Genomic DNA, 24262 nt, shown 5'->3' with positions numbered 1-24262 from the left:
GTACGGTACTGCTACTCCTCTCCTTTTAGAATCTTGAGAATTATTGGTTTCGTTCGTTATTCTTTCTTTCTGACATTTGTTGAATGACCACTGAGGGTACCCACAGTTAGTGAGTGCTCTCCTGATATGTTTTGACTCCTTTTCTCTACCTTCAGTGCTAGTTGGTATTAGTTTAGCCCTATGCTGGAGGGTTCTGATAACTCCTAGTTTGTGTTGTAAGGGGTGGTTAGAGTCAAAAAGTAAGTATTGGTCAGTGTGCGTAGCCTTCCTAAAGACTTCTGTTTTTAGCGCTCTGTCCTCTTTTATAATTACTTTACAATCCAAGAAGGCTAGTTGGTTCTCTTGAATGTCCTCACGAGTAAATTTAATGTTGAAGTCTACAGAGTTGAGATGATCTGTGAAGGATTGAATTTCTTGTTTCTTAATTATGACAAAAGTATCGTCCACATATCTAAACCAGTGTCGAGGTTTTGTCCCTGGGAAGGATGTGAGGGCCTGTTTCTCCATCTCTTCCATGTAAAGATTAGCCACTATGGGTGAAACTGGTGAGCCCATAGCACAACCATGGATTTGTTTATAAAATTTTTCCCGAAATTGAAAATACGTAGTATTAAGGCAGATTTCTAATAATTGGCAGATGTGATCCGGTTTCAGTTTGGTTCTTTCATGCAAAGAAACATCCGCCAGCAGCCTCGTCCTCACCACTGAGACTGCTGCTGGGGTTGGGACAGATGTAAAGAGAGAAGTCACATCGTATGATGCCAAAGTTTCCTCAGGTTCCAATATGAGGTCTTTGATCCTCTCTACAAACCCTGTGGTGTTCTCTACGTGGTATTCTGTGTTACCAACCAACGGAGCTAAAATAGTTTTTAAATATTTGGCTACATTGTATGTAGAGGAGTCAATGCTACAAACAATGGGTCGGAGGGGGAACCCTTCTTTATGTATTTTTGGCAGGCCATAGATACATGGCGTGGCCTCTCCCGGGTATAATCTAAAATACATCTGTTTATCTATATGTTTTCCTTTCTCTAGCTTTTGGAGACAGTCAATCATTTCTTTCTTGTATCTATTGGAAGGGTCCCTTTTTAGTTGCTCATACGTGTTAGAATCACTGATTAACCTATTTATTTTGTCTTCATAATCCAATGTGTTGAGCAGCACTGTGCATCTGCCCTTGTCTGCTGGCAAAATAGTAATATTTTTGTCTTTTTGTAGAGTAGTTAACGCCTTTCTCTCTTCTAATGTTATGTTGGACGGAGGAAGTTTGGCACTACTGAGAAGAGCTGATATTTTAATGCGTAGATCATCTGCCTCTGCATACGAAAGTTTGTTATTTTTAATAGCCGATTCAGTGGCTGTGATATAATCTATTGTAGGTATAGTTTTAGGAGTCACTGAGAAATTTAAACCTTTGGTAAGTACTGCCTTTTCTGTCTCTGAGAGATCTCTGTCTGACAAATTTTTGATCCAATTCTCCCTTGCAAACTGTTCATACCTAATTTTACGCGTGTTTACCAGTAGCTGAGATTGTTTCAGTAAAAGTAATTTTTGAAATTTACCCTTTTGTCTCTCTTTGGTTTTGCTGTGGTGCCTCATATAACCGGATTTAGTAAATTCACACACTTCCTGATAGATTTTGTGGGTAAGATTAGTTTGTAATCGCTGATAATAAGTTTCTATTTCTGACTGTTTGTTTTTTATCTCTATGTTAAGTCTCCTAATTCGCAAATTTAGAATTTTCCTAGTATAATTTTGTTGCATTTTATCGGCTAAGTATCCGGGTTCCAGGGGTGCTTGCTTCAAGCATTTAGGAATTAACCGGCTCTGTCTACATCTAAGATTGAATCTGAGGTGGTTCTTTAGATCAGCTAATTTAAAGGTGGCCTTTTCTAAGTTACGTACCAGCAGAAGGATGTCTCTCCCAAAGTTGGCAGCAATACGTCTGTGTAAGCTCTCAGTCGTACAGGAGTGGTCCATCGATGAGAAGGTTTCTTCAGCCGTCATCTGTACAAAAGTGAAGGTTTCGGACGTTTCGCCTCCTATCCAAGAGACTTCGTCAGCGAACTAAAGTCTGACTGGTCGTATCGGCCCCATTTATATATCCCTAATGTCCAGACCTAGTGGCGCCGGACACAGCTATGATAGGTCCCTACTCTCAGGTTGGGGGGAGCGCGGGACCCCCCCCTGTGGCCCCACTGATTGTTCCTACATTCCTGACTAACGATTGGCCTATTACCCCCACTCCCCCCGGTATCACCTCATCAGCATAACGACCCTCATCAGCATTGCGAAAGTTGCCTAACCTGTTTTGCCTGAGCAGGCTATTGTATGAACGATCCAAATTGAACCTCACACCACCCGACCGGTTTAATGAAGGATTTTGTTGTTTTATAAGAATCGGCTCTTTTACCCCCCTTTCAAACCATCTATGTTCTTTCGCTAAGATTTTAACCTCATTGTCGTCAAATGAGTGGTTAGTAGCTTTTAGGTGCAAATGTACTGCCGATTGAGGCCCACTAGTATTATCCCTGCGATGTTGATAAAGTCTTTTTTTGAGAATTTGTTGAGTCTCCCCAATGTACTGCTCTTTACAATTTTCATTCTTACAATGTATGGAATAAACTACATTACTTTGTTTTTCATTTGGTAGCCTATCTTTTGGATGCACTAATTTTTGCCTTAACGTGTTTATCGGTTTGAAATAAGTAGGAATTTTATGTTGCCAAAGGACTCTTTGTAATTTTTCAGAAACTCCTGCAATGTACGGTACTGCTACTCCTCTCCTTTTAGAATCTTGAGAATTATTGGTTTCGTTCGTTATTCTTTCTTTCTGACATTTGTTGAATGACCACTGAGGGTACCCACAGTTAGTGAGTGCTCTCCTGATATGTTTTGACTCCTTTTCTCTACCTTCAGTGCTAGTTGGTATTAGTTTAGCCCTATGCTGGAGGGTTCTGATAACTCCTAGTTTGTGTTGTAAGGGGTGGTTAGAGTCAAAAAGTAAGTATTGGTCAGTGTGCGTAGCCTTCCTAAAGACTTCTGTTTTTAGCGCTCTGTCCTCTTTTATAATTACTTTACAATCCAAGAAGGCTAGTTGGTTCTCTTGAATGTCCTCACGAGTAAATTTAATGTTGAAGTCTACAGAGTTGAGATGATCTGTGAAGGATTGAATTTCTTGTTTCTTAATTATGACAAAAGTATCGTCCACATATCTAAACCAGTGTCGAGGTTTTGTCCCTGGGAAGGATGTGAGGGCCTGTTTCTCCATCTCTTCCATGTAAAGATTAGCCACTATGGGTGAAACTGGTGAGCCCATAGCACAACCATGGATTTGTTTATAAAATTTTTCCCGAAATTGAAAATACGTAGTATTAAGGCAGATTTCTAATAATTGGCAGATGTGATCCGGTTTCAGTTTGGTTCTTTCATGCAAAGAAACATCCGCCAGCAGCCTCGTCCTCACCACTGAGACTGCTGCTGGGGTTGGGACAGATGTAAAGAGAGAAGTCACATCGTATGATGCCAAAGTTTCCTCAGGTTCCAATATGAGGTCTTTGATCCTCTCTACAAACCCTGTGGTGTTCTCTACGTGGTATTCTGTGTTACCAACCAACGGAGCTAAAATAGTTTTTAAATATTTGGCTACATTGTATGTAGAGGAGTCAATGCTACAAACAATGGGTCGGAGGGGGAACCCTTCTTTATGTATTTTTGGCAGGCCATAGATACATGGCGTGGCCTCTCCCGGGTATAATCTAAAATACATCTGTTTATCTATATGTTTTCCTTTCTCTAGCTTTTGGAGACAGTCAATCATTTCTTTCTTGTATCTATTGGAAGGGTCCCTTTTTAGTTGCTCATACGTGTTAGAATCACTGATTAACCTATTTATTTTGTCTTCATAATCCAATGTGTTGATCAGCACTGTGCATCTGCCCTTGTCTGCTGGCAAAATAGTAATATTTTTGTCTTTGTCTTATTTTTGTCTATTTTTACTGTATATGTATATGTATGTATTTATATGTATATATATATATAAAAATCCTCATCTCATCCACTATGGGTGGTGTCTGTCCCCCATTTCAGCTCGGGTCCTCTACCAGAGGCCAGGAAGCTTGAGGGTTCTGCGCAGTATCCGTGCTGTTCCCAGCACTGCGCTTTTCTGGACCGAGATATCTGATGTTGTTCCCGGGATCTGTTGCAACCACTCGTCGAGTTTGGGGGTCACTGCCCCGAGTGCTCCGACCACCACAGGCACGACTGTCACCTTGACCTTCCAGGCTCTCTCCAGCTCCTCTCTGAGCCCTTGGTATTTCTCGATTTTCTCATGTTCCTCTTTTCTGATGTTTCCATCACTCGGGACTGCTACATCCACGACAATGGCTTTCCTTTCCCCTTTATCTATGACCACGATATCTGGTTGGTTGGCCATTACCATCTTGTCAGTCTGTATCTGGAAGTCCCACAGGATCTTTGCTCGGTCATTCTCCACCACCTTGGGAGGTGTTTCCCATTTTGACCTTGTGGTTTCCAGTCCATACTGCGCACAGATGTTTCGACTATGCCAGCCACCTGGTTATGGCGCTCCATGTAGGCTTTCCCTGCCAGCATCTTACACCCTGCAGTTATGTGTTGGATTGTCTCAGGTGCCTCTTTGCACAACCTACACCTTGGGTCTTGTCTGGTGTGGTATATCCCTGCCTCTATGGCTCTGGTGTTCAGGGCCTGCTCTTGGCCAGCCAGGATGAGTGCCTCTGTGCTGTCCTTTAGGCCAGCCCTCTCTAGCCACTGATAGGACTTCTTGAGATCAGCCACTTCTGCTATGGTTCGGTGGTACATCCCGTATAGGGGCTTTTCCTCCCATGATTGTCCCTCTTCCAGCACCTCATCCTCTGTTCCCCATTGACTGAGTACATCATCCGTTGGAGCCTTCTCTTTGATGTATTCATGGAGCTTGGATGTTTCATCCTGGACAGTGGCTCTCACACTCACTAGTCCCCAGCCTCCTTCCTTACGGCTTGTGTACAGTCTCAGGGTGCTGGACTTGGGATGGAACACTCCGTGCATGGTGAGGAGTTTTCGGGTCTTAACATCTGTGGTCTGAATCTCTTCCTTTGGCCACCTTATTATTCCTGCAGGGTATCTGATCACTGGCATAGCTGTTTATTGCCCGGGTCTTGTTCTTGCCAATGAGCTGGCTTCTGAGGACTTGCCTCACCCGCTGGAGATATTTGGTCGTAGCCGCTTCCCTTGTTGCTAGTTCGAGGTTGCCATTGGCCTGTGGTATACCGAGGTACTTGTAGCGGTTTTCAATGTCTGCTATTGTTCCTTCAGGGAGTGAGACCCCTTCAGTGTGGACTACCTTGCCCCTCTTAGTCACCATCCGACTACATTTCTCCAGCCCGAATGACATTCCGATATCACTGCTGTAGATCCTGGTTGCGTGGATCAGGGAGTCTATGTCCCTTTCGCTCTTAGCATACAGCTTTATGTCATCCATGTAGAGGAGGTGACTGATCGTAGCTCCATTTCTGAGGCGGTATCCATAGCCTGTCTTGGCGATTATCTGGCTGAGGGGGTTCAGTCCTATGCAGAACAGCAGTGGGGAGAGTGCATTACCTTGGTATATGCCACATTTGATGGACACATGCGTTAGTGGCTTGCCATTGGCTTCAAGTGTGGTTTTCCACGTCCTCATCGAGTTTGCAACGACGGCTCTCAGGGTCCTGTTGACCTTATACAACTCCAAGCATTCAGTGATCCATGTGTGTGGCATCGAGTCATCAATGTAATGTAATCAATCCAGGCTGTGCACAGGTTGGTATGTCGGGACCTGCAGTCTTGAGTGACTGTTCTGTCAACCAGCAGCTGATGTTTGGCACCTCTAGTATCTCTACTAATGCCTTTCTGTGCTTTGCTCATGTATTGATCCATGTGTCCACTTATCTTAGCCGCAATGATGCCTGACATGAGCCTCCATGTTGTGGAGAGACAGGTTATTGGTCGATAGTTGGACGGAACTGCACCCTTTGAGGAATCCTTCATTATCAGGATTGTTCGCCCTTCGGTTAGCCATCCTGGGTGAGTCCCATCCATCAGCAACTGGTTCATTTGTGCTGCTAGGCGCTCGTGGAGAGCTGTGAGTTTCTTTAGCCAGTAGGTGTGGACCATATCCGGGCCTGGTGCCGTCCAGTTTTTCATACCTGAGACTCTTCCTTGTATATCTGCCGCTGTGATGGTAACTGGGTTCTGTTCAGGGAGGTTGCTGTGCTCCTCTTTCAGAGTCACCAGCCTTTGTGCACTGCTGTTATGTGCGACTTCCTTCTCCCATATGCCTTTCCAGTATCTTTCAGTTTCCAGCGTTGAAGGGTCTGCTCTGCTGTTAGAGCCCTGCCACTGAGCGTACACTTTCGCAGGTTGTGTTGCGAACAGCCTGTTTATTCTTCTGGCCTCATTCTCTTTCGTGTACCTCTTTAGGCGACTGGACAAGGCCTGGAGCCTTTGTTTGGCAGTTTCGAGTGCTTCAGGTATGGTTATCTGCATGTACCTCTTAGGTATTGGCCTTTTATTCACACCTCTCTGGATCTCCGTCAATTGACTCACATTTTTCCGAGCCGCCTTGATATTGGCCTCCAACCGTCTTTTCCATGGTGGGTAATGAATCTCGTGGCTCCCATGGTTGCTCTTGTAGCCAAGCATCTCTAGGATCACTGATGCTGAGGTGTATATCAGCTCATTGGTTTCCGTGATTGTTCCGGTAGGGATTGTTCTCAGTGCTGCATTCACAGTTTCCATGAGACTTTCAGGTGGTACTTCACATAGCCGTTGTAATCTGTGTCTTCGTTGCCCAGTTTTCATTCTTGCCATGAGCTTATCTCTCAGGTCAGTTTCTGCCTCGCTCAGCATTTCATTCATTGGGCCTGGCTTCCCAATCTCATCATTCATTGGGGCTTGCCTCCCAATCTCTGGCTGAACCTCTTCCTCTGATGTGGCAGCCTGGGGCCCTTCCCTTCGGAATTTGTGTTGTACCTCATCAATCGATAGCAATTGCTGTTTGTGGATATTGGAACACTGAGCTACTAGTTGTTTCGTGGTCAACCGTGACTGTGTTTCGAAGTAACCATTCAGCCCCCATTCTCCGCATGTAACCCCTCTGACTAGGGTTGCTTGAGAAGTAGCATTCCAACAGAGCCATGTTATCGCATCTCGCCCATCTCCACTTTATTCCAGTAGCCCATTTTTCATCAGGGTGCTCTGGTTCCCCAGCACCTGACGCAGACCTTGTTTTTGCCAGTCTGAGCCGGCATGTCATTCCGTTTATTGTCTCTCATCATTGTATGAGGTAGACAGCCCACACTGGATGATGTCATTGTGCTCATTTTCTCTGCCACAAGTGGGATTCGAACCCTCGTCTCCCATATGCCAAACCGATGCCTTATCAACAGAGCTATCCAGCCACATATATATATATATATATATATATATATATATATATATATATATATATATATATATATATATATATATATATATATATATATATATATATATATATATATATATATATATATATATATATATATATATATATATATATATATATATATATATATGTATGTGTGTGTATATATATATATATATATATATATATATATATATATATATATATATATATATACAGTGTGTCTGTATATATATATATATATATATATATCGATATATTTTCGGACTCCCTTGAATATATATACTTTATATATATATGAATATATATATATATATATATAGTATAAGTCTCGTTATATCGATATCGGATATATCGATAGTCCCGGTATATATCGATATTTTTATATATATTATATATCGATATATATATATATATATATATGTATATATATATATATATATATATATATATATATATATACGTATATATATATATATATGTGTGTGTCTGTGTGTGTATAAATGTATATATAAATATATATGTGTGTGTATATATATATACAGTAAAGTCTCGTTATATCGATATTATCGGGAGTCAGAAAAAATGTCGATATAACCGTACTATCGATATATCCGTCCTGCGCCGAACTGCATTAAAGGGGGGGGGGGGGGGCAATACGTAAATGGGGGATCTTTGATATCATTGGATTCATGGATTGCCTATCTAGCATGCTTTTTGTACAGTAGTGAAGTGAAAAATAAACGTATGCATAAAATAAAAACGTCTTTACATTTTTAATGACTATTTCCTTTCAAAAATGCAACCAATGCAAAATCCTCACGTTCTATACCAGGGGTCGGCAACCTTTACGACTCAAAGAGCCATTTTGACCCATTTCCCACAGAAAAAACACTGGGAGCCACACAATCCTTTTGACATTTAAAATTTAGACAACACTGCATCTTTTCATCATCGTTTTTTTTACCTTTATATATGCATAAACAAACTATAGTGTGTTGTATTTATGAATCGATGAACTGTTACAAAGAAGCGAAATTACATTTCTGCACGCAACAAAAACATTTTAAACTCCGAAAAAAAGACGTTAGGTCGAAGATTATTTTCAAATATAATACTCAATGTCTATTTGAAAAAAAAAAAGAATATTTGCAAAATGGCAAATCCAATATTCATCACCTGGTTAATGTGATTTCTGCTCCTGCATCTCAGCGCACAGCCTCTGCACATCAGGGCTGTATGACGTTACCTTCATCTTCACACAGGACTGTAAGCTGTCGTCTGTCAGGCGTGAGCGATGTCTGTTTTTAATGTAGTTCATGTTGGAAAAGACCTCTTAATGAATGATTCTTTTATATATTCTCCGTCTGTGAATGGCTTCCTGTGCCTGACTATTTCCTGAGCGGCCACAAAACTAGCATAGTAGCTGAATTTGTAGATTTCATCCACTTCATAAAATGATTTTTGCTTTGATCAGCCTTCCGCATCAGTTCCGAAACGGCTCTTTTTCTCTTATCTCCATCTGGATATTTTTGAGCAAAAGCTGTGTGTTTGTTCTGGAAATGTCTTGCGACATTTGACTTTTTGTTGTTTGCTAACTTCTCATTACATATTAAGCATACCGGTAAACCCGTCTCGTCAGCAGCGAAGGCGAACGAATCTGCCCACGTATCATTAAACGTTCTGTTCTCTTCAGACACTTTTCTTTTCTTAGATTTATCCATAGTTGGCCTACCTGGAGGTCGAAAAATTCAAGAAATCGTACGCAATTACGATATACGTCCACTGTCGATGGTTGTGACGTATATTATGAGCGAGAAAAACATTCAATACGTTTTATTTTGTATTATTTATAATCACCATAATCTTCAAATTTAGAATTACATTTTAAAAATGAACGAACTAAAATAATATACATTAAATTAAATACTCATTATTTATTTTCTAAAGCCGCAGGGAGCCGCAGCAGGGGGGTGAAAGAGGCACATGCGGCGGCTCTGGAGCTGCGGGTTGCCGATGTCTGTTCTATACACACGAAACCACGAACTCCAGCATGTACAAACATGAAAAACAGTGATTGTTGCAAGCGCTAAATATATCTGAAAACAACACAATTAAATACAATACAAAACGAAAACTGCAATGTTTACATTACTTACGTTGATGACATATTCTGCGGCACGTCGATCTCTTTCGCGATGGAGGATTTGCTTCATGCTGGATTCTCCTCGACGGCCACTATTGCCTTGTACTTCGTTCCGAGATCACAATTCTTGCATTTCCCCATGGTTTAAATTGGTGTTGAACAACAGTACTGTGATGTCATGATGCCAAAAGAAATGTTAAATAATTTTGTGTGTTCTGGATTTTGGATGGGAGAAAGGTGCGCATTTCTCCCCATCCAAAACAGTAGAGTTGGGCGACCACTAATTGATTGAGACTGATTGAGAAGGTGATTGCAACCACCTGGGAATGGCCAATTACCGCTGGGATCTGATTGGCCAGAAGCTCAGGTGAAGCACCTTTAAAACTAGACTGAGCCAGTCACTTCGAGGAGGAAGAAGAGGGACAAAGGACAAGCTGGAGAGCGGTGTTACCTGTGGTCTGTTGAAAGCTGATATCAACTTCAAATAAAGAAAACTCACAATACCCTTCCTGCATCTGGCTGAGTGAACTTTTATCCTCTTTCCACCTGCTTGCTGTATCGCCGCACGACAATTGGTGGCAGTGGTGGGATCGTGTCACCCTGCATGAAGAAGGTGGGATCGTTACGCCTTGCTGAAGTGGAAAAGATAGAAGGAAACCAGGATGAAGAGAAGGCAGAGTCCTACGAAGCCATTAAAGCAGCAGTATTAATCAAATACAACGTTACTGAAGAAACCTATCGACAGAGGTTTCGCAGTACGATTGTTCCAACAGGAGAGACTGTCACAGAAAGTTATAATCGACTGAAAGGACTTTACAGGAGGTGGATGCGCCCTGATCACCGCAGCAAGGATCAGATTGGAGAAGTGATTCTGGAGCAGTATCTGAGAGTTCTTCAACCTGAGGTCCGCATTTGGGTAAAGGAGCACAAGCCTAAGACTGGAGAAGAAGCAGCGGAGTTGGCTGAGCGCTACGTAGCGGCACACCGGGAGTTGTACAGGAAAAAAGGGACCATCGGCAAAGCTGAAATACGAGAGCCCTCAAACCATTCAACATGCAGACTTGGGTAAAGCTGACAATGGGGCTCAGAGACAGTCTGGAAAGTTTCAACCAAGAGGTGACTTTATTTGTTTTAATTGTCAGCAACGCGACCACTATGCCTCGTATTGATGAGCTGCTGGAGAGATTGGGGCGAGCGAAATTTATTACAACGCTGGATCTGTGTAAAGGATACTGGCAGGTCCCTCTCGATCCCACCTGCAAAGAATACACAGCTTTTCAGATTCCGGGGTTAGGGCTCTTCCACTACACAGTTTTACCATTTGGTCTGCATGGAGCACCAGCGACCTTTCAAAGATTAATGGATATTATCCTGAAGGACTGTTCCAGTTTCTCAGCTGCCTATCTTGATGACGTCGTGATCTACAGTGAAGGTTGGGAGGACCATCTCCTGCACATCAAGACCGTCCTTGGGAAAATACAAGCGGCTGGACTCACAATTAATGAGCAAAAATGCTCCTGGGCACAAGAAGAGGTGCGTTACCTGGGACATTTGATTGGGAAAGGAAAGATTCAGCCCCAGGTGGAGAAAGTGAAGGCCGTGGAGAAGATACCACCTCCCCAGACCAAGAAGCAATTGAGGTCATTTCTTGGGCTGATTGGTTGGTATAGGCGGTTTATTCCACACTTTGCTACATTAGCTGCTCCTTTAACCGACCTGACAAGAAAGAACATCAAATCACCTCTACCATGGACAGCAGCATGTGACCAAGCTTTTAGGGCCTTGAAATATTTCATCATTCAAGCTCCTGTCCTACAGAGTGTAGATTTTTCCAAGGAGTTTCTAGTCCAGGTGGATGCTTCGGATGTTGGTCTCGGCGCCGTTCTGGTACAGGGCAGTGCTGGAGAAGAGAGACCCATCCTGTTCCTGAGTAGGAAACTCTATGAGAGGGAGAAGAAATACTCCACAATTGAGAAGGAGGCCCTAGCCATCAAGTGGGCAATTGACTCACTCCGTTACTACCTCCTAGGACGGGAATTCAGATTACAGACTGACCATCGCGCCCTGAAGTGGATGCACTCCATGCAACACCAGAATGCGAGGATACTGCGGTGGTGTCTTGCCCTTCAGCCATACCAGTTCACCATTGAACATTGCCAGGGTAAGAAAAATGTCATAGCTGATTATTTGTCAAGAATGTCTGAACTCTGAGGAGAGGGTGTGAATGATGTCATGATGCCAAAAGAAATGTTAAATAATTTTGTGTGTTCTGGATTTTGGATGGGAGAAAGGTGCGCATTTCTCCCCATCCAAAACAGTAGAGTTGGGCGACCACTAATTGATTGAGACTGATTGAGAAGGTGATTGCAACCACCTGGGAATGGCCAATTACCGCTGGGATCTGATTGGCCAGAAGCTCAGGTGAAGCACCTTTAAAACTAGACTGAGCCAGTCACTTCGAGGAGGAAGAAGAGGGACAAAGGACAAGCTGGAGAGCGGTGTTACCTGTGGTCTGTTGAAAGCTGATATCAACTTCAAATAAAGAAAACTCACAATACCCTTCCTGCATCTGGCTGAGTGAACTTTTATCCTCTTTCCACCTGCTTGCTGTATCGCCGCACGACAGTATATAAGCTCTTTTTTATTGTGCTCGCGGATGACAGTTCAAAACACGTAAGCCGGTAGAAAATGGCGTCTGGTGCACTGCGCAAGGCAAATATCGATTCACCTTAAGCATCTTTTGTATCAATATAAACATAGCAAAATGGCTGGCGGGAGATGAAAAAGAGCACCGTAGTAACCGGATTATTGTAATAACCATGAATCGTACTAAACGGAACCAATTATATATAAAAAGACTAGAAATGTGCGCGGGAAATGAAAATACAGTAAAGTCTCGTTATATCGATATTCAAGGGAGTCCGAAAAAATATCGATATAACCGGGACTATCGATATATCTGACCCTGTTTGCATGTAATTTTCTCCGTGCGTGCATAGAAATAGTATCGATATAACCGGGACTATCGATATATCCGATATCGATATAACGAGACTTTACTGTAGTATCGTAATAAGCAGTATTATCAATATAACCGATATCGATATAACGAGACTTTACTGTATATATATATATATATATATATACATCACTGACGGTACCCACAGTTTGTGAGTGCTCCTGATATGTTTTGACTTTTTTTCTCTACCTTCAACGCTTCCAGCCCAATGCTGGTGGGAACTGATAACTCCTAGTTTGTGTTGTAAAGGGTGGTTAGAATCGAAAAGTAAGTATTGGTCAGTGTGCGTAGCTTTCCTAAAGACTTATGTTTTTAGCACTCTGTCCTCTTTTATAAGTACTTTACAATCCAAAAAGGCTAGTTGGTTCTCTTTAATGTCCTCACGAGTAAATTTAACTGTGGGTACCCGCAGTGGTCACTTAACAAATGTCTAAAAGAAAGAATAGGGAATCAAAACAAAAATTCTGAAGATACAAAAAGGAGAGGAGTTTCTGAAAAACTACAGTCCTTTGGCAACACAAAATTCCTACTTATTTCAAACCGATAAACATGCAAAAATTAGTGCATCCAAAAGATAGGCTGCCAAATGAAAAACAAAGTAATGTAGTTTTTTCAATACATTGTAAGAATGAAAATTGTAAAGGGCAGTACATTGTACATTACACCCCTACAATGTATATTACACCCCTGCAATGTAAGGTACTTCTACTCTTCTCTTTTTTGTATCTTCAGAATTTTTGGTTTCATTCTCTATTCTTTTCTTTTGACGGGTAACCACAGTTTGTGAGTGCTCTCCTGACATGTTTTGACTCCTTTTCTCTACCTTCGATGGTTGTTGGTATTAGATTAGCCCTATGCTGGAGGGTCCTGATAACTCCTAGTTTGTGTTGTAGAGGGTGGTTATATTCAAAAAGTAAGTATTGGTCAGTGTGCGTGGCCTTCCTAAAGACTTCTGTTTTTAGTGCTCTGTCTTCTTTTATAATTACCTTACAATCCAAAAAAGCTAGTTAGTTCTCTTTAATGTCCTCGCGAGTAAATTTAATATTGATGTCGACAAAGTTGAGGTCATCTGTGAAGGATTGAATTTCTTGTTTTTTTTAATTATGACGAAAATTTGCATCTGTTAATTCTTTATTTTAAATGTATTTATTTGTGTATTTATTTCATTTAATTGATGTGCGACTCTTCTTTGGACGCTAGAAGAACGTCTGGGCTCTGAACTGGTTCTGGAGGGACCTGTTGCCCATGGCCCAGTATCGGGTGGCCATCCTGCACAAGATCTATCGGGAGTTGGACTACCGAGATGGTGGGATGACAGATGACACTTGGATCAGCATCCACCTTGAACTTTTGGCTTGATTTCGAACCGCGGCCCTTGTGGCTTTCTCCCTTTCAGTGAAATACCCATCGCAATATCAGCAGTGCAGGAGGGAGGTCCTCTGGCCCGCCGCTCTCAACTGTGACCAGTGAGTGCTTTCGACACCCCTTTTTTCACTTTCAACACGTTTTTGTCAAGGGGGATGTTGCATTTGACACGCCGTTTTTCATGAGGGTACAGGTGTCCAAGTGGAAGCCCCCGCGGGCGCCACACGTCATTTTTTTGGCGCCATCCATGATGCTTGCTGAAGTCCCAACCAACTTTTCAAATTGTAACCATGTCAACCTCAACAACAGTCATTGTTTTTGACTGTGAGGCATTTGTGATTTTTTTTTTTTTACCCTTCAAGACGGTGCTTTGGTTGAAATGCCAAGGTGGTGTCTTTTAATTGCACCCATGGCGTCTTGAAAGCAAGAGTGCCTCCGATCCAGCCGGCCATGGATTTTCCGATCGGCTGAGTGGCATTGTCTGCTGTGTTGCTTTTGTTTGTGTAGGCTCTTGCAGCTCAAGGACTTCCTGCCCTTCCTGCTGTGCCTGGAGGGCCAAACGGGCGAGGCGCTGGCGATGTTCTTCCTGGAGGAAGGCCATGCCTCTCGGCCCACACCGCTCACCTTCCCGCTTTACCTGCGCCTGCTCGCCTCCGCCACCGCGCCCAAGATGAGCGTCGCCTGCACAGGGGAGCTTTGCGCTCTTGCCGACACCTGGTCCAGCATTCAAGGTGTGCCTGGGCGCCTCCTGCTTCCTTCCGGCCTTCCTCCCTTCCTTTCCTCCAGCCTTTCGCATTTTCTTTCTTCCTTCCTTCCTTCCGTCCATCCGTCCTTCCTTCTTTCCAGCCTTTCCCATTTTTTCCTTCTTTCCTTCCTTCCTCCCTTCCTCCCTCCCATCATTCATTCTTTCCTTTCTACTTTCCTTCTTTGCTTTCTTCCTTCTTTCCAGCCTTTCCTATTTTCTTTCTTCCTTGCTTGCTTCCTTCTTCCTTTCTTCCTTCTTTGCTTCCTGCCTCCCATCCTTCATTTTTTCCTTCCTACTTTCCTTCCTTGCTTCCTTCTTTCCTTCCTTCCTTCATTCCAGCCTTTCCCATTTTCTTCCTTTCTCTCTTCCTCACTTCCTTCTATGTTTCCTTCATTCCTTCCCTTTTCCCTTCCTTTCCTCCTACGTCCCGTCCCACCTTCCTTTCTTCCTTCCTTCCTTGCACATTGACTTGCACTTGTCCAGGTGCGGTACCCATGACGCGTTCCAAATTGGTGCACTTTGCACTCAAGATCCTCCAAATGTACCCGACCTGCTCCAGCAGTGTAAGTTCCAAATCATTTTTCCCCCCTGACAGTGATGCCTTGAGGTTTAATTTGTTCCTTGACCGCGTTCTTATCTCCGATGGCCGTTAAACGCATTGGAAACCCCATTCATCTTTTTCTTCCGAGCCCTCCTTGAATTTTGCGGGACAATTTTGAATCAATAAAAATAAGACTAAATAAAAACGAACTTCAAAGTAACAACAAAATAGAAGAAGCATGAAATAAGCTTTGGACATCACGATGATGGGATGCAGTCTAATTCTGTGTTATACTCACTTTGACCACTGTTAGTCTTGCAGGTACGACACAAGAAGAAAAATGATGGCTGCCAATTGTGGTTTTGTTTCTTTTTGTTTTTATTTTGAATACGAAACCTTCACTACTTTCCAAACCGGTGCTTGTTGTGAACTGACTCGACTACAAGCCTACAACAGCTCTCATTTTGAAACACTCCATTTGATTCACTTGCATCTCAAGGCACCGCTGTTTTCAGCACATTATCTCCAAAGCCGCCTTTGGTTTTGTTTGACTGCGTGTGTGTGTCTTGTTTAGGTCCAGTGTTGGATCAGCTTGCTCAATATGGTCAATCAAACACATTCACTGAAGAGCATCGCAGAACCAAGTACAGACTTCAAGGAAGTATGTTTTTTGCCTAGTTTTGTTTTGCAGTCTGTATTTTGTTCTCTGTGGGGTTATTTTTTGGGGTGTGCGGGAGGGCTTTCCAAGCGCCAGTGAGATGAGCCACTGCCGTTTCTTCTCGGCCTCAGGAAGCCGTCCAATTTGCGGATTCCACCATGCTCTCCTTCTGCAAGGGCGTCACTGCCGAATTCAAGATTCCACCACCGTTTTTACCGGTACAGCGGCACGGGTGGCATCCGCGTGACCCAAGCGCCCCTACTAACGCCCGGATGCCCGTTTTCGCCTGTAGCACTACGAGGATCAGGCCATCTTGCTGCTAGTTACCAAAGCTTTACGGCAAAGCCTTCTCCATCCGGAACTCACGCCCGTCCTTCCCGTTCTCTGCACCTTTGAGGTACGTCGACGCAATCTGATCCCACCATTGAACCCGTTGCAGCATTGTTTTTTTTGTTCCCGAATGTCAGAAGAGTCTGTGGGCTCTGCGTTGGTTCTGGGAATACTTGGCCAAGGATGGCCGAAACGCTGCCATCATGGAGAAGATCCATCGAGAGCTTCGTCAAACAACGGGTGGGTGCCATTGCCGACGGGTGTTTGCCGTATGACTACAATACAGTGAGACCTCAACTTGCGAACTTAATTGGTTCCCAGACAGGCAGGTGTGTAAGGCGAAAAGTGTGTATCTAAAAAAAAATTCCCATAGGAAACCATTAAAATGGGAATAATCCGTTCCCGGGTTTCCATAAAATATACTTTTCAACTAAATAAGCCTTAAAACTACACACAACACACCTTATTCTATGTATAATAAATGTGCTATTGTATTGTAATGAAAGAAATACACTGCATTGTATCATGAAGTCACTTTATTTACATTTGTGATGGTCATTGATGGCGTTGAGGTCAAAGGGAATTGCTGTTTGGAAAGAGGCACATTACATGAGGACTGTAATTAAAGAAATAAACTGTGCTGTAAAATAAAGTTTTATTTACCTTTTTGATGGTCGTTGATGGCTTATGGAAGGAGAGTCACCTTCCATAAGGACTGTTGGTAACTTAACCTCTAGTGTGGCTTCTCTTTTTTTCTTTGGAGTCTCCTCATCATTTTTGCTGATTAAAAACCTCTTAATTGACACCTGTTGCTTTCTGACTTGTGAGGTCTTACAAAGCTGAGCCATCACATTATTGTTCATCATGTTGATGATTGTCATAGCCACAGTCTTTTCTGAACCTCTGGTGTGGCTTCTCTTCTTTTTTCTTTGGAGACTCATCATTTTTGCTGATTAAAAATCTCCTGACACCTGTTGCTTTCTGACTTGTTAGGTCTTACGAAGCTGAGGCATCACATTATCGTTCATCATGTTGATGATTGTCATAGCCACAGTCTTTTCTGAATGGAACTGTTCGGTAAAAGCCTGCACATCATTCCACTTTGCCAACATTGCCTTTATGAGCTCACTTGATGCTGCAGCCATCTCCTCCTCAGATGTTCTCGAACATCCGTTACTGGCTTTAAAATCCTCAATAAGTGGCAAACTTCCAGGTTGGCACATGGCGATATCGGCGTGAATTAGCCGTGCTTTCTCGCATAAAATAGCTTTACTCACGCTGTCGCCGGATAGCTGCTTTTCGTTAATCCAAATTAACAGAAGCTTTTCAACTTCTTCGATTGCCCGAGACCGTCGCTTTGAGAGCACGGAAACAACTTTTGCAACAGACGCACCTTTGGTGTCTTTTCTGTTCCGGAGAATGGTAGCAATGGTTGACTTAGCATAGCCGTGCTCGGCCACTAAATCACACACACCTCGTTCGTGGTTTTCAATTATCTCCTTCTCAGCAACTGTGATTTTATTTTGTGTCTTCTTGGGCTGAACACGAGCCTGTCGTGGGTTTTTTCGGTCATCATAGTAAAATTATCAGTAAAAAGCTCCAAGTAGGCGATCGACGTGTGCATTCAATGAGAGGGGGTGTGGAAAGTAGCGCCGGCTGGAGCGCTGTTCAGTCGTGTGCTTCCCTAGAAGATCACTCCGCCAGATCCGAAGGTCGTGTGCTTGATGGACCAGCCGTGGTGGGTGTGTATTATTAAAATAGTGCTTATTATAAGTTTTAATTTTCATAAATTTGACGTTCGTAAGATGAAAAGTTCATAAAATAAGGTGTTCGTAAGTTGAGGTCTCACTGTATATGGCTTTGTGTGTTACGGTATTGAGTGTCGTCTTGCCGTGTGTGCGCGCATGTGTGCGCGCATGTGTGTGTGCCTGTGTGTGTGTGTGTGTGTGTGTGTGTGTGTGTGTGTGTGTGTGTGTGTGTGTGTGTGTGTGTGTGTGTGTGTGTGTGTGTGTGTGTGTGTGTGTGTGTGTGTGTGTGTGTGTGTGTGTGTGTGTGTGTGTGTGTGTGTGTGTGTGTGTGTGTGTGTGTGTGTGTGTGTGTGTGTGTGTGTGTGTGTGCGTGTGTGTGTGTGTCTGCATGTCTGCCATCAGGAAATGGTCCAGTTTCCCTCCAGTTGATCAATCATCTTCTGGATCCTTCCGGCAAGACTTGGCGTCAGTAAGTCACGTGGCGTGATCGGCGCACAAACACACGCGGAACGTCATCCAAACTGTCAATCAAAACGAGAAAATAGACACTGTCAAAATCTTTAATGGTTGAAATCAGGTGAATACTTGCTGACATTGTGATGCACATTGTGCGCTTTTTTTTTGTTTTTTTTTTTCACTCCTTCACTTCAAAGTTGGAATATACTCTATTAAAAGTGTATTCAAATCACACACTCATATTGTTTAATTCAATGTAACACTTGGTTACATTCATTAAGCATATTTTTTCTTTTTGGTGGGAGGGGTCTTCTGCATGTGTCTTGAGATAATTAACAATACATTAATCTATTTATTTATTTCTACAGTGAGAATTTATATAATGAATTAATATACTATTTTTGCATCCAGTATTGGCTTACACACTTAATTGGTTCCCAGACAGTGTGTAAGGCAAAACGTGTGTATCCCAAAAAATAATTTCCCATAGGAAACCAGTAAAATGAGAATAATCCGTTCCCAGGTCCCCATAAAACATAATTTTCTACTTTCTAATTTTCTAAGACTTAAAACTACTTAAAGTATGCCTTATTTTATGTATAATAAACGTGCTATAGTATTATGATTAAAGAAATAAACTATACTGTACAATAAAGTCATTTTATTTACCTTTGTGATGGGCGTTAATGGCTTGATGGAATGGAGTGTTCCTCAGCATTAAACACTTGATGAGGAACATGGGCTTCTTTCACCATATTGAGGAATGATCCCTTGGAGGTGCTTTCTCTGTGATAATTGTATCTAGTTCTTCATCAATTGTAATCTGTTTTGCTGGGTTGATAGCTTTTTGCATCAAGTGTACACATGACTTGTGCGGGTTATTTGTGGAGCCTGATTGATGGCATATTTTAACCTTCCAGTCTACACTGCTTTTGAATTTTCAAAGTTGAAACGAGTCTAAATTTCACTGTTTTCTATCCATGTTCTCACTATTTCACTTTTGTTTTTTTGTTTCAAGCTCTGTCATCTCCCTTTTGTGTGTGTTTTCTCACTCGCTCTCTGCCTGTCTCTTTGTTTAACCCCCGCTCCCCACTGCTGGGTTCTTGACCAATCACGTGGCTTTAACCGAAGACTCCATTTTGTTTTTTGGAGAACGGCCTCACTCTCTCCCTGTCTGTAACCCCATTGCCCACTGCTGCGTTGTTGCCCAATCACGTGGCTTTAACCAAAGACCGGGGGCGGGGAATAGAAGACAAAAACAGTGGCCACCATTTTCATGTTAGGAGAACGGGCTCGTTCGCGAACGACACATCACTCATTGTGGCAGTATCCCGAAAAATAGTTCATATGCCAAGGTAAAATTTTCATAAATGTAACGTTAGTAAACCGAAAAGTTCGTAAGCCAAGGGGTTCGTAAACCGAGGTTTCACTGGATTTAACTAATTAATGTACAGATATCAGTTATATTGATAGTACTGCTGATTACGATACTATTTTCATGTCCCGGCAAATTTCTAGTCTTTTTATGTATAATTAGTTCCGTTTAGTACATGATACATGGTTATTACGATAATCCAGTTACTACGGTGCCCTTTTTCGTCTCCCGCCAGCCATTTCGCTCTGTTTATATCGATACAAAAGCAGCCTAAGGTGAATCGATATTTGCTTAGGGGTTTCTATACAGTACCACCATTATCGAAATCTATCGGTCGCACCATTGGTCACGTGACCAGCTTCCGTGTCTTGCGCAGTGTAGCAGACGCCATTGTCAACCATGGCGAATGAAAGAAATGTGACCTCGGAACGAAATACAAGGCAATCGTGGCCGTTGAGGAGAATGCAACAAGAAGCAAATCCTCCATTGCAAAATAATTCGACATGCCGCAAAATACTTTATCTACGTGGTTGAAGAGTAACGATAAAATAAAGACAGCATACGAAGCGTTGGACTTCGGACCTGGATCAAAGAGGATGAGAAAGGTAGCACACCCTGATGTTGAGGATGCGGTGGATACCTGGATGAGGCACGCGAGGAACCAGAACATCCCGGTATCAGGAGTGATACTGCAGACCAAGGCAGAAACGCTTGTAAAGGAATTGGGCCATGACGACTTCAAATGCTCCAAAGGCTGGTTAAATTGCTTCAAATAACGGAAGGATCTCAATCTACGCAAAATTACTGGAGAGGCCAAGAAAGTGGATCAGAACCAAGTTGACGACTGGCACAATGGAAGACCTGCTGACAAACCAGACGACATCTATAATGCTGACGAAACTGGTTTGTTTTACAAGCTGCAGCCAAACAAATCATATGTCTACAAAGATGAAGATTGCCGCGGGGGTAAGCGTTCCAAGGAAAGACTTACAATCATGCTGTGCGCAAACATGACGGGTACTGATAAATTAAAACTCATTGTTATCGGGAAAGCAAACAAACCAAGGTGCTTCAGTGGCGTGAAGTTTGCCGGTCACCTACAAGGCAAACAAATGCGCTTGGATGATGCAAACATTTTTAATGAATGGCTTCAAAGCTGGGATAAAAAGTTCAGGCGTGAGAAGAGAAAAATATGCTCTGTCATCGACAACTGTCTAGCCCAGATATGGGCAAACTACGGCCCGCGGGCCACATACATAGGCTTTTTAATCCGGCCCGCCGAATTTGCCCAAAGTATAGTAAAAACTGTCTGAAACTCATGACAAAAAGTTAGCGGACAACAGGGCAGATAACTGAAAAGTTGCCTGCCCCATTTTTCCCAACTTGAAGCCCAATGAGACAACAAATCACATTAAAAAACATTGTCACAAAGTATAACGTTTTTTTTTAAATCAAGAATGTACCTACTACAAATGCTACCTTGCTTAATTTACGGTAAATGTGCATGGCTGTAGATTTTGCTGCAGTATTCTATTGTCATTGTGGTGCACAATGCAACGTTTGCATTGCTTCCTACGAGCCACTTAGCCCCTTTCATAAGTATGACGTACACTTTACAGTCAAGCCTCTTTCAGAAGTATCACTTTACAGTCACGGTTTAATGTAAATTTACGTTTTGTAGCGTCACATATGTTGTTAGCTTCTTTTGAATCTTTCTTCTGGGCTGAGGTTCTGTGCATCTATTTTGGAAAATGACATGCAATTGCACGAATTTATAACGCTTGCGAAAGTCCGGAAGAGAGAAGCAGGCTTCTGATTGGCTGCCGTGCCGAGTATGCAAATTTCAACTGCAGGTAGCCTACATCTGTGTGCTCGGCGACGGTACACGTGTATTGTTTGCGTGTGAAGGCGAGGGCGTCAGTGGAGAGTTTGTTGAGCGTGCGGTCAGGACAAACCATCTATGATTTGGCGGAATTTAACACAAGTAGGTATTATTGAGCTTGAATATTTCGTTGTGTAATAATATGTTTTGAATGTTGAAAGTGATTCCATTTTTCAATAAATATTGATTTCTTTAACTTTGCCCCTTCAATGAAAACAGACGCAATCTTGATAAATCACAGTGCATATGTTATTTTAATCTATTTCCATTTCCTCCTCCAAGTATCTTCGAAATAGTCTGTAAACGCCATATTCCTTGAGACAAATGTATTAACTAATCAAGGATATTTTTCACATTTGAAAGACAGTTAATAAATTAGGTTGTAGTGTTCTTACTGTGCTATGAGATTTGTACACACTACATTTAAAGGACAACCGGCACCATTTTTTTTGTTTCCCACTGACATCAGAAAAAACGTTTTGTAGCATCTAAAATACCCAAATCAGGCAGGCTGATGTTTTTAGTTAAATGAAAAACACCAATAAAAATGACTTCAAAATGAATCCGGAAATGGCCAGTTTCAGAAGGTCCCATCCCCTTGTTCGTGACGTCACGCCAAGACGTCTTGCCTTGCTCGAGAATCAAAACAATGGTTTCAGATTCGGAGAAAATGCTTTCTTGTTACTCATCCAGTTATGAATATGATTCAAATAGTTCTGAAGAGGAAAACATAAATGTTTGCAATTGATTCAAGGAGTCCTCCCATATCAATTCGAGCCGTCAATGACAGCAATGTAGCACCCAGAAAATGCAGAAGATTGCGCCCAAGGTCCGTTGGATATGGGCTGATTTGTCAGCTGGCAATTTGTGTCAGCGAATATCAAATAGTTGTCTTGGTGCAACACACGATTCACCATGGCGTTATTTATGTGTTTTCCTTCTAATTCCGCCATCAACACGAAGTTTTCAGACCAAACAAAGTACCCAAAATGCATTGTGTGTCGCTTTCTTGGTCAGGGGCGGTCGAAACGTGACGTCACATGGGGATCGTCATCAACTCGAAAACAAGACTTCATGAATATTCAGCGCAAGTCTTAAAACTTAAACTATAGCTATATGCTGTGGAATCTTTGTAATATATGCTCAGTCGAAGTCATTTGAAGTGATTTTATAAATTATGGACATAACTTGTCCGGTGGCGTCGGTTGTCCTTTAATGCTTTAGGTTTAGTATTTCCGGCCCAAACACTCCCTCCAAATGCTCCTGGATTTTTCTGTCAAATTTTAGAACCCAATGCGGCCCGCGAGTCAAAAAGTTTACCCACCCCTGGTCTAGCCCATCCCAATCCAGACAGCTATGACCTTAAATGCATCAGGGTGGTGTTTTTGCCACCGAACACCACAAGCCATACGCAGCCCATGGACCAGGGAATCATCCAAAATCTCAAAGTCCACTATAGAACAATATTTTTACAAGAGGGTGTCATGAAAGAGATGGAAAAGGGGAAAGAGCTGCAATGGACTGTTTTGGATACCATTAGAGCAATTTCTGGAGCATGGTGTCCAAAAACATCAAGAACTGCTTCCGTCACTGCAAAAACATTCCTCTTGCGGTGTGGGCTGAAAAGCTAAGAGTCGCCGACATTGCATCGTATGTTGCAGTTGACAAAGACATTGCGACATTCAGAAACTCGTCAGATGCAGATATCGCAGCAGAAATTCAAGCCAAATATGCCCCAGAAGATGCCCAGAATGACGAGGATGATGAAGAACCAACTGAATACACACGTATTCCAACAAAGACACAAGGATGCAAAGTGTGATGGAATTACGATCTTACTTAGAGTCCAGAGAAAATGCATCAGGTTGTTTAGAAATGTTAAACAAGATTGAATCGTTTGTGTTAAAAGGGGAAGCAGAAGAAAATGGAAGATTTTGAAGATTTTTTTTAAAGTACGTATTGCATAATAAGATCTAAACGTTGCAGTCTGTGTTGATGTGTTATGTACGTACTGTATATGAATGCAATCGTTTTTTGCAACATTGTTTATTGTTTTGTCTGCTGAAGTGTGATGATTTTGCATTGGTTGCATTTCATAAAAGAAATATCTGTCATTAAAAAAGTCGAAAATTACATGCCAGCTTCCATGTGTTTTGAACTGTCATACGCTAGCACAATAAAAAAGGCGTAGCAGAGCTCACATCTTTCATTACTGCTGCAATAGCATCTGAAACATACTGTAATGCCCCTCAGCGTGGCAAATGATGCGCACAGTCGCTGGTATAGCGGGTCGGTCTTTTTAATAACAAAACATAGCAGTTGTCACATACAAACAGGAGGTATTGTTCCACCACAACTCACGCTCATTCTATTCAGGCTCGTTCTATTCAGGCACTCTCTCAAACCCCATTGTCGGGTCCTCCCAAGCCTCAGCCCCCAAAACATGCACAACACAAACACCAAACGTCACAATACTGTAGTCTTCTTATACTGTATACAGTTGTTTGACACCAATTTCAATCATGGGGAAAT

General features: G+C 42.4%; 1 protein-coding gene and 1 pseudogene across 2 annotated transcripts in view; both read left to right on the top strand.

Annotated features, from left to right (window-relative positions):
* Positions 1-22333, top strand: part of LOC148892185 (uncharacterized) — a 48118-nt gene extending 25785 nt beyond the window's left edge. Inside the window, exons 17-25 of one of the 2 annotated variants that reach the window (XM_089006327.1) lie at positions 13831-13936; positions 14027-14096; positions 14503-14726; positions 15224-15303; positions 15856-15942; positions 16071-16157; positions 16232-16336; positions 16407-16509; positions 18420-22333. In XM_089006327.1, the coding sequence (XP_088862453.1) occupies positions 13831-13936; positions 14027-14096; positions 14503-14726; positions 15224-15303; positions 15856-15942; positions 16071-16157; positions 16232-16336; positions 16407-16509; positions 18420-18490 (933 nt within the window). In that variant the 3' untranslated portion in view covers positions 18491-22333. The remainder of the gene's footprint in view (positions 1-13830; positions 13937-14026; positions 14097-14502; positions 14727-15223; positions 15304-15855; positions 15943-16070; positions 16158-16231; positions 16337-16406; positions 16510-18419) is intronic. The other variant, XM_089006326.1, reaches the window with a different exon arrangement.
* On the top strand, positions 9710-12665 carry LOC148892186 (zinc finger protein 232-like; annotated as a pseudogene).
* Positions 22334-24262: the final 1929 nt, after the last annotated feature.

The sequence above is a fragment of the Hippocampus bargibanti genome, linkage group LG10, assembly GCF_051943395.1.
Source record: "Hippocampus bargibanti isolate YZ-2025 linkage group LG10, ASM5194339v1, whole genome shotgun sequence".
Taxonomy (NCBI): Eukaryota; Metazoa; Chordata; class Actinopteri; order Syngnathiformes; family Syngnathidae; genus Hippocampus; species Hippocampus bargibanti.
Note: the sequence above shows the minus strand (reverse complement) of the source record. Positions and strands in the feature narration are given on the sequence as shown.